A 14,408-nucleotide genomic window follows, 5' to 3' on the forward strand; every position below is an offset into this window, starting at 1 on the left:
GATTTCTATTTTTGTCTTTTATATTTTGGCAACCACAACTAGATGCAGTACTCACTATGAAAGTTGACAACAGCCCCACAGCTGCTCAAAAACTATTTGTTTTGTGTATGCCACAGTTGCCTATATGTACACCTCAATCGTCTACATGCCACGAAATTTGCTAGAGGCTTAACCCATTGATCCTTGGCATCCAATTGACAAAATTTACTTGGATCCTTCTATCACTGAACTCCATTCAGAGAAATTTCAACTCTCCTGAAGGTATTCCAATCGAAGATATTGATTTATAAAAATTGGGTAAAGATCCAACTCCTGTACACTGCTCAGTGAGACAATGGATGGAAGGGAAAATCAATACTCTGGTTTTATATAAAAACAAACATTCGCTACATTTCCTTTCTGCTGAATTGTTTTCATTTGTTGATGGTGTCATTCTAAGTGAATGAACTCCGCTTGCAATCGCTGAAAGCTATCCCTAAGAGAATCTCTGAAAGCAACAATTATGGTAAAGATTGAACCTGAGGGATCTGCAGCTAGCAGGATAATACTCAAGCTGAGCTACTGGCATCAAATTGTTGATGTGGGCTTCTGGACAAATAGTGAAGTCAAACAAACAGCAACCAATGCTGTAGATTATAACTTTTATTGGCAGGTTTTGTCTTAATACAGTGGTTTGCTTGAAGAGGACAGTTTTTTTTTGTTGAATCCAGTTCTTCATTTAAGCCATTAAGAATATTTAGTAAAAACTTATTTTCAATAATAGGAACTAAATGACATCTTTTTTAAAAAACTTGCTTTATAATTATGCATTATCTTAGTTAGCTAGCCATTTACAGACAAGGAAGCTCTGAAAAACAAGAATTTAGAAGTCCTTCACCTAAAGAATACTTTGGTACAACTATGTGTATACAGTTTATCCATTGCAAAGCACCCCAGATAACATCAAAGGGTTCATTTTTTTTTAAAGATATCAGTAGTAAATACAGTATTTCTTTCCCTCCCAAATCAGAAAACAGTAATACAATTTCAGTTCAGAAAATATAAATAAACAACTTGATCACATCTCTGTAGTCCTGAGTTCCTGTAGCAGTAAAGTCCTGATCTTCTTTAGGATAATTCTGAAGTAAAAGGGAAAAATTTGGCAACCTTGTTTGGAGAACTTGGACTCTGACACTCCGCTTCTTCACTGATTTTAAAGAAGATCTCCTGGTCTTTCTTTTTCTGGGTCAGCTCTTCTTCCAAAGCCTGCAGCAAACATATCACTATGAAAACTGGCCTAAGCATTCAAGCACCAACATTTAAAAAGACCTTGAAGAATCAAGTTCTGAATACTAACCATAATTAGTATTTTACAATATCACTATTATTCTGTGATATTAAAATTTCTTTATTGGTCCACTGCTCTGTCATTACAAATTCTTAACTTTAAAATCAAACTTGTTAGCATACGATAACATGATACTTTGGTACATTTTAAATCTAAATAAAGGAGCTAAGTAAATACAAATATGAAAAATAAACCATAGTCTGGTGCAACAAATACATGTATAGAAACATAGAAAGTAGGAGTAGACCATTCAGCCCTTCAAGGATCGCAAAGATCTGTTTTGGGGCCATTGCTGTTAGTCATTTTTACAAATGACCTGGATGAGGGCGTAGAAGGATGGGTTAGTAAATTTGCAGATGACACTAAGGTCGGTAAAATTGTAACCTGCAACATCCTTCCACACTATCCATAGAGGGACGTAGATAAACTGCAGGGCTGGGCTGAGAGATGGCAAATGGAGTTTAATGCAGATAAGTTTAGGTGATTCACTTTAGAAGGAGTAATAAGAATATAGAGTATTGGGCTAATGGTAAGATTCATGGTAGTGTGGATAAGCAGAGAGATCTCTGTCTCCACGTGCATAGATCCCTGAAAGTTGCCACCCAGATTGATAGGGTTGTTAAGAAGGCATACAGTGTGTTAGCTTTTATTGGTAGTGGAATTAAGCTTCGGAGCCACGAGGTCATTTTGCAGCTCTACAAAAGTCCGGTGCGGCTGCACTTGGTGTACTGTGTACAGTTCTGGTCGCTGCATTATAGGAAGGATGTGGAAGCATTGGAAAGAACGCAGAGGAGATTTACCAGGATATTGCCTGATATGGAGGGAAAGTCTTATGAGAAAAAGCTGAGAGACTGGAGGCTGTTTTGTTAGAGAGAGAAGGTTTAGAGGTTACTTAATTGAGACATACAAGAAGATCAGAGGATTGGATAGGGTGGACAGCGAGAGCCTTTGTTTAACTATCAATAAACACATCGAGTTAGACCCCATCTACCATCCACTGAGAAAAGGAACAGGAAGTGACCACCACAGGAAGTGACATCACCAACCCAAAGAAACCCAAACATATAATTAGAAAGCAGGCATTTTCAGCATTGCTTTGCCTGAGGCCCACTGAAGATGTTAACTGGTAGGGGAAAGAAACATCTGGAAAGGAACCTTCCAGCTCAGCGAGTAAACCTACATCCAAAACCTCAACCTGAGCTACAAAACCTTCTCAAAACTCGCCAAATAACAGATATCTAGCACCATTTTGCAAGTATTCAGTGTCTTGGTCTCAATCACTTCCTGTGGCAGAGAATTCCACATTCAAATTAAGGACTGTATTTCAAAAATATTTGTGCCTTGTCGTTCCTTCTAAACCATATGCCTCAATGACTAACAGTGAATCAAAGTCCTAAATAAATTCTGGAGTAAAACACAAAACAAAACTACTGGGAATACTTTTTAAGAGGTATTGTGGTACAAGGGAGAAACCCTACCTTAAAGAGCAAATAGCTTCAGTGCTGGATTTAATGGCCGAAGCAAGTGTGCTCATAACAAAGCTAAACAGGGTTGACAATCAAGTATCAAAATCCTCCAAAATGCACTGGTGACAGGCAGTCACAAGGGGCCAAGGATTCCTCATCAATCACATTTTGGAAATAACCTGGATGCTTCACCATTCATAACCCAGGGCTACGAGATGCCCATACAAGTAAATGCAGCCTGTAAGGGTCATGCCAATTTTCAGGTTTCGAAACGGGGTCATAAATGGGAAGTGGAAGAAGCACTTCACTATAGCTGTTTCAAGAACAGCTGTTGGGCCAGTTAAGTGCAGCTTCCAGACAGTGGGGCATTTACACAATACTACCCACTTGAAATGGAATACTGTAAATGCAGATAAGAGAAGAAAAGATTATTTATTTTGGAGAAGGGTAAAGGAGTTCTTCTGACGTACTGACATTTATCTTTCTACTATCTCAAAGCAAAACAGCTTGACTGTTTGTTGCTTTCACTTAGTGCTCGTAAGATTTCACTGCACAACGAAAGTCTTTGGCTTCCATATGATCAAGGATATTCATGAAATTTGTTCTGTAAATCAAAATTCTTTTTATCATTATTCAAGTGTGATGGCATTCTTGATCCTGCAGCTTGGAATAGTTGGAGTACAAATTGTGCTGAATTGATGGATGCAGCACATCAAAACTTTCATCGCAGATAAAACTCGGCTTTGATCCCAATGGCTGGCCTGCAGCAACTTAACGTTGGGAGAAGCATTAATTGCTTTAAGGTATAATTCCCTCTCTTGTGTGTATAAGAACAGTCTTAGACAGCCTCAGTCAGGTACGTGAGCAGTCCCAATATACCAAGGAGCATAGGAAAACTCCTGGTGAATAAAGTACTGCTGGCAGGTGAGGCCTTAATTGGTCACTCACAGACCTCAAGAAAGAGGTCTATCATCTTCTGCCACTTCCATAAAATTTCAGATAGGTCAGGGATGGTGGAAAGGCCAACGTTGGCTTTTATATCCACCCCTCACACATCTGTCCTACTGCACGTCAGAAATCAGACATAATATCACTTTTTCCCCAAAATGAAGCCACTTGACAAGCTTGTTTTGATTACAACAGCACATACAGATGAATTGTTGGATATAGGAGTGGTTACCAACTTTCACTTTTTAAAAAAGTAAATCATAAGAAATACGCAAGGTTTAGCCATGAGGAAACATTTTTTCATCTTATCTCTGACTCTTAATAATCACTTACTTTCTTCCTTGGCCTGAGCTTCTCTTGCCATTCCTTGAGTTGCTGGTTATGGTTTTCATCAAGTGCTTTTAACTTTTCAGTTTCATGTTCAATCAAGAGATGGCACTTCTCATTCTGAAGAATTAAAGATAATTAAATTTCTGCAGTTGATCATTTGTCGCATAGCTATTTACATTTCCGAAATACCATTAAATAGTTTTAGACATGATTCCACTCTCAGCTATTAACAATTTACTACTGAGAGTTGAAAGTAAAGCAAATGTATGCAGCACATGCCATTCCATTTAGCATCTCCAGGGCTAAATTGTTTAATTCAAAGGATACAAAGGCAATGACAAAATGATTAAGTCAAGGAAAAACTATTCGTTAATATCAAAATGTTAGCCATATTTGTTTAGAATTAGACTGTGTTAATTCCAGTAAGAATATTTGGTGGGGGAAGTTACTGCCAAGTCCTACTGAGATCTGTACATAGTCGCCCTAAAAATTGGGAACACACAAGACAATCTCGAATGTTTACATTAGGTGTGTGTTTAATTTGTGATTCAGATAAAATCTTTACAGGGCCACCTGCACGAATCATTAAATAGAAACTACAGCAGGTTCAGTTTTGACTACAGACTTCATTGCCATTACAGCACATTTTTTTGCTGTTTAATTCTTTTAGTTCAGCCATTTGCTTATTTATTTAGATTGCTTTGAGTGCCATTTTTGTCTCAAGAAGGCTTTTTAAAAAATTTACAAAATCATTTTAAAAAATTACCAAACTCACCCAAGGCAACAGGTTAACATTAGGAATAAAACGGATTTTGTTTTAAAAGTTGCACTTAAAGCAGATGACATAATGATAGCCATTAGAACTAATTTTTGTACAAAAATGATGCAGTTAGCATATTATCAGGATGAACGAGCATCTTATAGCCACTGCAGAAACTAAACATTCTACTTTCGCCTAAAACAGCAAAATCAAACAACCAGGAGATTGATGAAAACTCATTGATCTGAAACACTAACATTGATTCTCTCTCAAATGCTTCCAGACCTGCTAGGTATTTCTAGAATTTTGTTTTATTTCATGTTACAATGTTCTTTATACAGAAAACTGATAATTGTACCAAAAGTCATGCAACAAATGTTATTTCCATTACCTGTAGCTGCTGGAGTTCCTGGATATTATTGTCACATGTATGTAGCATGTCTTTCATTTGGGTTTCATGTTTTATTTGTTGATTTTGCTTTTCCATCTTTTGCCTCTTCTCTTCTTGCAGTCCAAACTGTTTTGGTAAATAACAGCATGGCATTAAACAAAAATCAAACAAGTTACACAAATATACTATGGCACTAAAATAGAGGGTCAGACAAATGATGGAGCAGACTTGACAGGCTGAATATGAGCTACTGACAGCATAATGTCCAGAAAATGGAAGTACCAGTTGATTACTTAGCTTTGTTGGGACACCTCAATTCCTTGCATTTTCCGTACACCACAGCCATGTCTGGAATGTGAACACCATTCACTACTGAATTAAGAAATAAAGAGAGAGGCGGATTGCTATGGTGTATGGAGAATATGGAAGAGTTGCACTTGCTGACCCATGTCAATATGTTAGATTGTCAAACTGAAGTCATGAATAACCTGGAATCTTTTACCCTTCCATCCACCCAAAAACAAACTACAAAGAAAATTCTTGAATTTTTCTAACTTCAGTGACCAAAACCTCTAATCCTACAACATTGTAATTCTCTTGTAAAATTCTACAAATGCCTGATTAGTTTTCTTTCTTGTAGTCCTACATTTTAATTAATAAGTTTCAGATGCAAGCTCAAAAGAATGGAGCATAGTTTGTTTTTTTAAAAAGTAGTTTCACAGTCTGTAGATTGCTCTTCTGACAAGCTGGTTTACACTTTCACAGCTGGACCTACAAATGTAAGTTTCAGTTCAGAGGCTGGGATGTCTTATTGCAGTTATAGTAAAACCACACCTGGAGTTCTGCATGCAGTTTTTGGTGTCTCTATGTAAGAGAAAATATACTTGCCACAGAGAAAGTGCAGTGAATGTTCACCAGGCTGATACCATGGAACTGCCTAACAGTTGTATGGTGCTGTTGGGTGTTTTGGGGGGAGGAGAAGGGGAGGTTAACAGGGCCGGTATTTGATTGAAAAGTACAAACATCTAACAGGACTGTCTACACAGATTGGATACTGAAAGATGTTTTCTCTGGTTTCGGAGTCTAGAACTAGGAATCAGTCTCAAGAAAGAGAGTGGTCCATTTAGGCCTAAGGTGAAGAATCATTTGTTCACTCGGAGGGTGGTCAACCTGTGAACTTCACTATAAGAGAAGGTTGTGGAGGCCAGGTCAGAATATTTTCAAGAAAAAGATCAATAATTTTTCAGATTTTAAAGGCATCAAGAACTATGGAGCAAGAGAGTGTGGCACTAAAATGCAGGATCAGCCAAATGGTGGAGCAGACTGGACAGACTGAATGGCCTATTCCTGTTCCTTGTTTCTATGTTTCTCAAACAAAAATAAAAAAAAACATATCAATCTGGGGATTTATTTTGGTTAAGTATTCACTCATTCATTGGGACAAAAATTTGGAGCAGATCCATCGTCCTTGAAGACTGTTCTGCCATTCAGTAAAACTGCAGCTGATCAAATTGTGGTGTAGGATTGAGTAATTTTTATCAATCGTTAACTTTTAATAGAGTAAGCAAGTGAGGAACTAAATTATATTGTTTGTGTAGTTAGTCATAAATATTTTGTGATAAGAACACCATATTGTTTGGTTAAAAAAAAGTTTATAGTTTTGTCGTTGTTTAATTGTTCAGGCTAAATGTAAACTTGGGCTAAAAATGACTTTTTGAAGAGGACAGCTTTTACTCAAGTACAGCACTGTGTTTTAAAAAGTTGAGTTTTGTAACTTTGTAACAGGCTTATGGCTGTATCTGTGCAAATGTATACATTACTTTGGATTTAGGTTCTATACTGACTCTTAGTTATTTTAAAATACTTTAATTGGGATATTTGGGAAGATAGCTCATCACGAGGTGGTAACATAACATGCCCTAGACAGATTACTACATTACCTCAATAAGGCCATCGCCAAAAATATACTTACATGTCCCACTTACCCACACTCGACCCATAACTTTTAATGTTATGAAGTCTCATGTGCTCATCCAAGTACTTTTTAAGATTGAGGGCTCCCACCTCAACAACCATCCCAGACAGTTCATTCCAGACGCCTACCATTCTTGGGTGAAAGCTTTTTTCTTCAATTCCTCTCTAAATTTAGTTTTTATTTTAAAATTCTGCCCCATTGTTATTGATCCTTTGACTATGATGAACAGCTAATTTCTATTCACCCTGCCCATGCCCCTGCCCCTCAACCTTATATACCTCGATCCTCCTAGACTTTCGCTGTTCTGAAGAAAACACCCTGAGCATATCAGCCTCTCTTCATAGCTGTAAACTAAGGACAAGCTGTCATAAAAGGGATAACCTTACAAAACTGATTGCCATATGAAAGAATGAACCAAGAAGACAGAAGGAATGAAATCACTAAAATGAATATTACTTTTAAAGAAATCAAGAATTGGGATATATTGTTGAGCAAATCCAAGATGATCATTAATTATAATAAGCCTGTTGGAACTCAGGATCATTCTGAGCACAGACAGCAAGCGATGGCTAGTTGGTGGCCTTAGGTTTTAGTGACCCACTGTACATGAAAGATCAAACATAGGAGATATTCAAATCAACAGAACAAGGGACGTGTGCCCAACTTAAGTGTTTCAAACTGGCACTCCAACCTGAATAGGTTGAAAACTACTCTTTTTATTAAGTATCATGTCTTTTATATTTGTTCTGATAAACTTAATAAATTGTGTCATGGGTCTTGTCAGGAACTAGTTAACCTTTAGGTTGGCACTCAACTTAATCTTTAATTGTAAGTGACACAGGTCCTACAATGAAAGTGTATTCCAAAACTCGTACTGGCATCAAATCCACTTTCCTGCCCATCTCCTTTACCTTCTGACTCCCTTTTTAGTCAAGAAATATACCTACCTCTGCCTTAAAAATATTTAGTGAATCTGTGACCAATGCTCTCCAGAGAGGACAGTCCTAAAGACTGACATCATTTCGAAAAATGTCCCTATCGGCATCTTAAATGGGAGACTCCTAATTTTTTAATTTGTATTCCCTAATTTTAGTCTCTCCCTGCATAAAAGTATCATTTTTTGCATTCACTCTGTCATGGATATTTGCTTATCTTGTCCAACTTACCATCATCCAAAGAACACAGTAGCAGAAGTAGGCTATTTGGCCAATTAAGTCTGCTTCACTATTCAATGAGATCATGGCTGATTCAATAATCCTCAGATCCACTTTCCTATCTTTCCCCAAAGCCTTGGTCCTCTCATTTAACCTCTTTATCCCTTTCTAACACTTCAAGTCCTCTTCATAACTTACTTTATGGCCAATCTTTGCATCAGTTGCAAATTTAGCAATTGTACATTTAGTTCTTTCAGCTTAATTATTTATATAATCATGAATGTGGACTGTAAATAACAAAGGTCCCAACACCAATTCTGTGGCGCACCACTTGTTGCGTTACACCAACCTGAAAATAACTGCCACCTTCTTCCAAATTCACAATCCTTGCTAATCAGTTACCCCCTAAACCATGAATTCTTATGTATTTAATTTTGTCATGATAGGTTGTAAAATGTCTTCTGGAAATCTAAATACAATAAATCCACCAGCTCCCTTTATCAGGGTTTCTTATTACATCCACAATGACGTCTGATCAATTATTTCCCTTTCAAATAAATAATTTTCAAATAATAAAGCCAACATTTTTAGCTGATCAGACTCAGCCAGCAAGAGTACCTGGAATGTTACAAGATATTTTCAAGCTTTCAAGATATTAAAGGAAACCAACAAGTAGATTTAAAAAAAATTTGAGGTATCTGAGCTTCTCTATAAATTACAGACCAGACTGTAACACTCGTGACACTAGAAAACATTTGTGCATGCCTCTAAAGAAAAAAAAGTGAGGACTGCAGATGCTGGAGATCAAAACTGAAAACGTGTTGCTGGAAAAGCGCAGCAGGTCAAGCAGCATCCAAGGAGCAGGAGAATCGACATTTCGCGCACGAGCTCATGCCCGAAACGTCGATTCTCCTGCTCCTTGGATGCTGCCTGACCTGCTGCGCTTTTCCAGCGACACATTTTCAGCTGCATGCCTCTAAAGCAAAGAGCTTGACAGGTTTTGAAGTGATTGGCCACATAATCTAGGCTCTGGAAAGTTGGTAGCTGCAGCAGAGTGAGAAAATTGAGGGCAAAAGACCCTGATTGATGGCCAGGTTGAACAGAAATGGTTCCTACTGCCCCCACCTATGCTTGCCATAATGAAAGACTTTCAGCCTCAAGGATTTATGGCTTCCTCCTCGCACAGAATCAGATATACTCGATCTTGTGGCTTCCTCTGGAGTTCCCCAGTAGACTCCAAACCAATCCAGGATCAATTGAGATCACATCCTGCAACGGCATCTGTCATAGCTAAGCGTTCCGCCATTTGAAACCACACTCCCCTGCCAGCAAGCTGCCTATTAAATTTTCCATTATTGTAAAAAGGAATACATCTGTTTTGGAAAGTTATGCACGTTTTTGCTATTTTTTGCCTTGTGGGTGTCTATTGATAGCTTGTCGAAAGTGAAAAAGCAGCACCGATTGCAACAATGGAGATTTAGGGTGTAGGCTTGCTCACTGAGCTGTAGGTTTGATATCCAGACGTTTCATTACCTAACTAGGTAACATCATCAGTGGTGACCTCCAAGTGAAGCGAAGCTGTTGTCTCCTGCTTTCTATTTATATCTTAAGATATAAGATATAATCTCAGTGAGCAAACCTACACCCTAAACCTCAACCTGAGCTACAAACCTTCACAAACCTTGCGATAATAAAGATTAGGTTATACCTGCTTTACTTTTTCTCTGTCTTCTGTGTGACTCCCAGTAGAGTTAATGCGCAGACTTTTCTTGTACATAACCATTCTGGTCTTCCCTTCGCTTCTTTGGATCTTGGGAAGTCTGTTCTTTTCCTGCTGCTGTCTGATCTTTAGTTGCTCAATCATTCGCTGATTGTAACGCTGCATTTGCTCTAACTCCTTTGGCCATATAAAATAAACAAAAAGGAGAAAGCATGTAGGTAACATGCAAATTTGCTAAAATTCACTGCAGCATGTCAAATACACAATTGATTGTATGATTAAAGATAAATCCATTTCCTCCCAAGTCTGTTCTCCTGCCCTGCATCACCAACTGTATATTCTCCCTTTTGTTCTTCAGATGCCAAATCCATCCTAACGCACTAGTCTATACTGAGATTCCAGGATTTCATTCAATGGCTCCTCTTCACCAGAGGGTTCAAACCCAAATCTGCAGTAAATTAACCAAGAAAAAACAGCTTCACAGCTAAAATTGATCATGTCTTTACTGCAGAATCTTCCAGCAAGTCTTACAGCTAGTTACACTGAGTTGGATAATGCTTTTTGCTTCTAGACCTTGGACCAGTAAGGCCATTTGGAGCTCCATTGTTATGCATTTTATTATAGTGTAAACGGAAGTGTTTCTCGCCCTGAGTGTGTTCCTTATAGGACTCATCCAAGTAAGTCTTCAGTTGCGATTATGACTCTGATCAATTGCCTGTTCTGATCCAGAAACCAGGACAGATAAATAAGCAGAGGGATACAACACTACATCATTTAGCCAATTAAAAGTTCTCTGATTATACATGCTGGTGGCAGGTATGCCAATGAACGTACTGAACGTCATTTTGATTTAAATGATATCCTGTAAACAAAATCCTATTAATAACAAGACCAATGTATTCATTTCTAACATTACCATTGTAGAATTGGTAAAATAGAGACACTAATTTGTGTAACTGTAAATAATATTTACATCTAATTAAGTATTACACAAACATTAAGTCTATTGAAAATGGATTGATGGTTACAAAACTGGATACTATAAAAAGGACAATTTGTCATAACAGTACAAAACAAATTCAAAAACAGAATGACTAAGTCTACTAAGTCTCTAAGGGATATTTTGAACATATCTTTCGATGGTTGGAAGGTGTTCTCTTACATGGCAATCCTTTCTATAAATTAGTGCTATTGAATATTATAGGTATTAATTTGAAATATACAGAAAAAATGCTACTTTATGATTTGGAATCTCTGAACAAAGTAATCCAGCTAGAATTCATACTTTCATGCAAACACTCCTCCCATTCACAGGTAAATTATACTGTAGATTTCCATTTCTAAGTGGTATTTAGGAACTGGAAATGCTAATTTCAGGAACTAAATGCATGCCATTTTCAAGTCAGGAGGTAGCAATGATTTTATTAAGTGGGGTTAAATCAGATCAAAGAAATAGCTTTCACTAATCTGGTGCTACAATCAATTGCTCAAATTGGAATTCAGTCCATGTTTATTTGCTCCACTAAGAGCTTTCTTTTGGTTTAAAAAAATACTCAATGCCAGATTATTATACAGGCAGTTCAGCACCAGTTCCTTTCCTGAAAATTTCATCATTATTGTTGCCATTTATGGGTATACACATCAGGAAATAGCTGAAGGGTCACCTGAAATTGGATTTTAGAGTGGTTCGAAAGTAAATGTTCCCTCCTGTGTGAAAGAATGTAACAAGAGGCCAACAATATAAAATTATCAGCAAGGATTCACTAAGAAGAACACTCTTTACCCGAAGCGTGACAAAAATTGAACCTCTCATGACAAAGACTGGATGATGTGAACAGCATAAAAGCATCTGAAAGAAAGGTAGATAAGCTCTTGAGGAAGAGTAGAATAGACGGTTGCTATGTGTAGACTTGAAAGAAAAAGACTGAAGGTAGCTTCAATGGAGTATAAAAATTGGCATGGGCTGAATGGCCTCATTATGTCATAGACTCAAAGGAACAGTTTTAGAAAGGGAAAGCTGATTAAACAAAGACTCTTCCATATAGGCTGAAGATTAGTAAAAATTCATTGATCACAGGCATTAATTCAGTCGTTTAGGGTCTGACATGCTTTTTCGATATTGTGCCAGCTCCTTTTCTTTTACCTTTTCATGTTTCTTCAGCAGCTGTTGCCTTTGCAGAAAGTATTGATCCTTTAACTGCTGCTTGAGGAACTGATGTTTCTCCTGCAGATGGTGCTCTTCCATCTCCCAAAGAGCAGCCTCCCTATCTGCACAGTGAAATAAACAAGTTCAGAAGCTGAACTCAATGAATCCAGGGTAGTATATATTTTCTTTCAGACTGATATCAGTAACACATTATATTCTGGTTCTAATGTAATTAATATGGTCTAAGAACACGTTTATGCAGGTTGATTCATCCCTTTGGCTCAGTTCAACAGGCAGCAGGAATCTCCCAAAACTTTGCTGAAAACCAAAACTGATCAATATTCATGAAGTAGCATGGACAATGAGCTTGATGTTTAAAATATATCTTGACATTTGGAAGCACGAACAAAGCTACATTTATTACACATCCCTAATTCACCTGACTTTCCAAACTACTTTAGGGCATCAGTTTTAACATCGTGTGGGTCAGGTAGGCAGAGTGCCAATAATGCAAATGCCTGGTTTGACCACTATTGCCAGGGTGATACTGGGGTCAAATACATTAGCAATTAACAGTGTGGTCTTGACTGCCAGGGGAATTGGCATGAGTGGGGTATATTCAGAGGAGATTCACAAGTAATACATGCTAAAGTTAACAAAGTTGGAGTCTAAATAAAAAATCATTATCAGGTTTGTGCACAATTAAGCATTTGTCTGCCTATAGTAAGTGTTGCACACACTAACCAAAATGTATTCATTGAACTGAGGTGTGATTGACTGAAGGGTGGACGAGTACCATACTACCAATATTTTAAAGACCTTGGAAGCTATATTTTGGTAAAATATGGAGGATTAAAATTGGGTCTCTCATGTGGGACTGAGACACTTACAGGCTTGACTGAAAGCAAATTCTCTTGTGTGAAGGTTTTATAATAATCCAGCAAGTTCTTATGTTAACTCAATATGCTGAATTCAATTTCACAACCTGTGTTGCAATATGAATTCAGCAGCAGTGTAACTACATTTTTGATGACACAAAGGGGCAATGCGATCAAAACATGAACGATACATAGAGTTTGGAGATTGAACCAGAGATGGTTCTGGTCTGAATTGCTTCAGTCACTCAATTGATAACTTTATTAAGTCATTAACAGCAGCGGAGTTGTAAATTTTCAGGCAAATATTTGTAGACACAGTATATTTCGAAATGTCATCCAGCATGACTAATCTTTACACACATATTGCTCAGTATGGACATTTGAGGCATTTATTGTAGTATATTTAGTATTCCCACCAACCATAATACTTTCATTCACAAATTCCACAACATCACGTTCAAATCATGATTCCAAGAAAGTCTCATACCTCTCATTAGCTGCTGCTTCTTTGTAAGGCACACCCTTTCCTGGTCAGAAATTTCCTTTTTGTTCTGTGTGATTATTTTTTTCAGTGCCATATCCAGCTCTTGGTGCTGTTTTGATTGAAACTCATGCTCCTAGACAGTTGTACAAATGTTTTAGTGGAGTTAAATAGCCATCTAAATGAGCCACTGGTAATTACATTAAGTAGTCTTTATCTCATCTCATTGTTTTGCAAAGTAATTAACAATGCACCAGTTGAAGTTCCTGTGCCAGAAATCTTCAAGGTCTACTTTTATTATTGCCATCAGCTTCCTAGTAATGACATATCAACATCCTGGAGCAAAAACAGCAAATGGCAGCTGATGTGAATAGTTACTTTGAACAAGCAAGGTAGATATTTATGGTCATTAAAAAGGAATCATGAAAAACTCCATCATCATTTGTGCTGAAGACCCAAGACATTGTATCATAATCACTCTTTTCCAAGAACTGCACAAATGTTTAAATATGCAAAAATTCCTTTTGTTAAACTAAATCAGAGCAAATTATTTGAAATGTTGCTTAAATAAAACAACAGCAGCAAAAGACGCAAGAAGACAAAAATTGGACTGAAATATTCATTTGTAAATATTAGGCAGTAGAAGGATAAACAGACCTGGGCATTAGCAAGAAGCCTGAAAGCGTTTGGTTTTGGATCCCCAATCATTAAACACAAACAATAGCTAAATGAGGTCAATATTCTAATTCAATGTTAAACAATTCACTTAATACTATTTTTTCCTCCAATGTACGATGGAGGAATGGATCTGGTGAACATTACATTTATTCAC

The 14,408-nt window shown here is 37.3% G+C and overlaps 1 protein-coding gene across 2 annotated transcripts in view; it reads right to left on the reverse strand.

Annotated features, from left to right (window-relative positions):
* Positions 1-624: 624 nt before the first annotated feature.
* stk10 (serine/threonine kinase 10) overlaps positions 625-14,408 on the reverse strand; it is a 110,601-nt gene continuing 96,817 nt past the window's right edge. For both annotated transcript variants that reach the window (XM_072590962.1, XM_072590961.1), the window contains 6 exons: positions 13,583-13,712; positions 12,215-12,339; positions 10,060-10,248; positions 5,223-5,348; positions 4,075-4,188; positions 625-1,245 (listed from right to left, as the gene is read on the reverse strand). In XM_072590962.1, coding sequence (XP_072447063.1) covers positions 1,108-1,245; positions 4,075-4,188; positions 5,223-5,348; positions 10,060-10,248; positions 12,215-12,339; positions 13,583-13,712 — 822 coding nt within the window. In that variant the 3' untranslated portion in view covers positions 625-1,107. The remainder of the gene's footprint in view (positions 1,246-4,074; positions 4,189-5,222; positions 5,349-10,059; positions 10,249-12,214; positions 12,340-13,582; positions 13,713-14,408) is intronic.

Source organism: Chiloscyllium punctatum, chromosome 20 (assembly GCF_047496795.1).
Source record: "Chiloscyllium punctatum isolate Juve2018m chromosome 20, sChiPun1.3, whole genome shotgun sequence".
Lineage (NCBI taxonomy): Eukaryota > Metazoa > Chordata > Chondrichthyes > Orectolobiformes > Hemiscylliidae > Chiloscyllium > Chiloscyllium punctatum.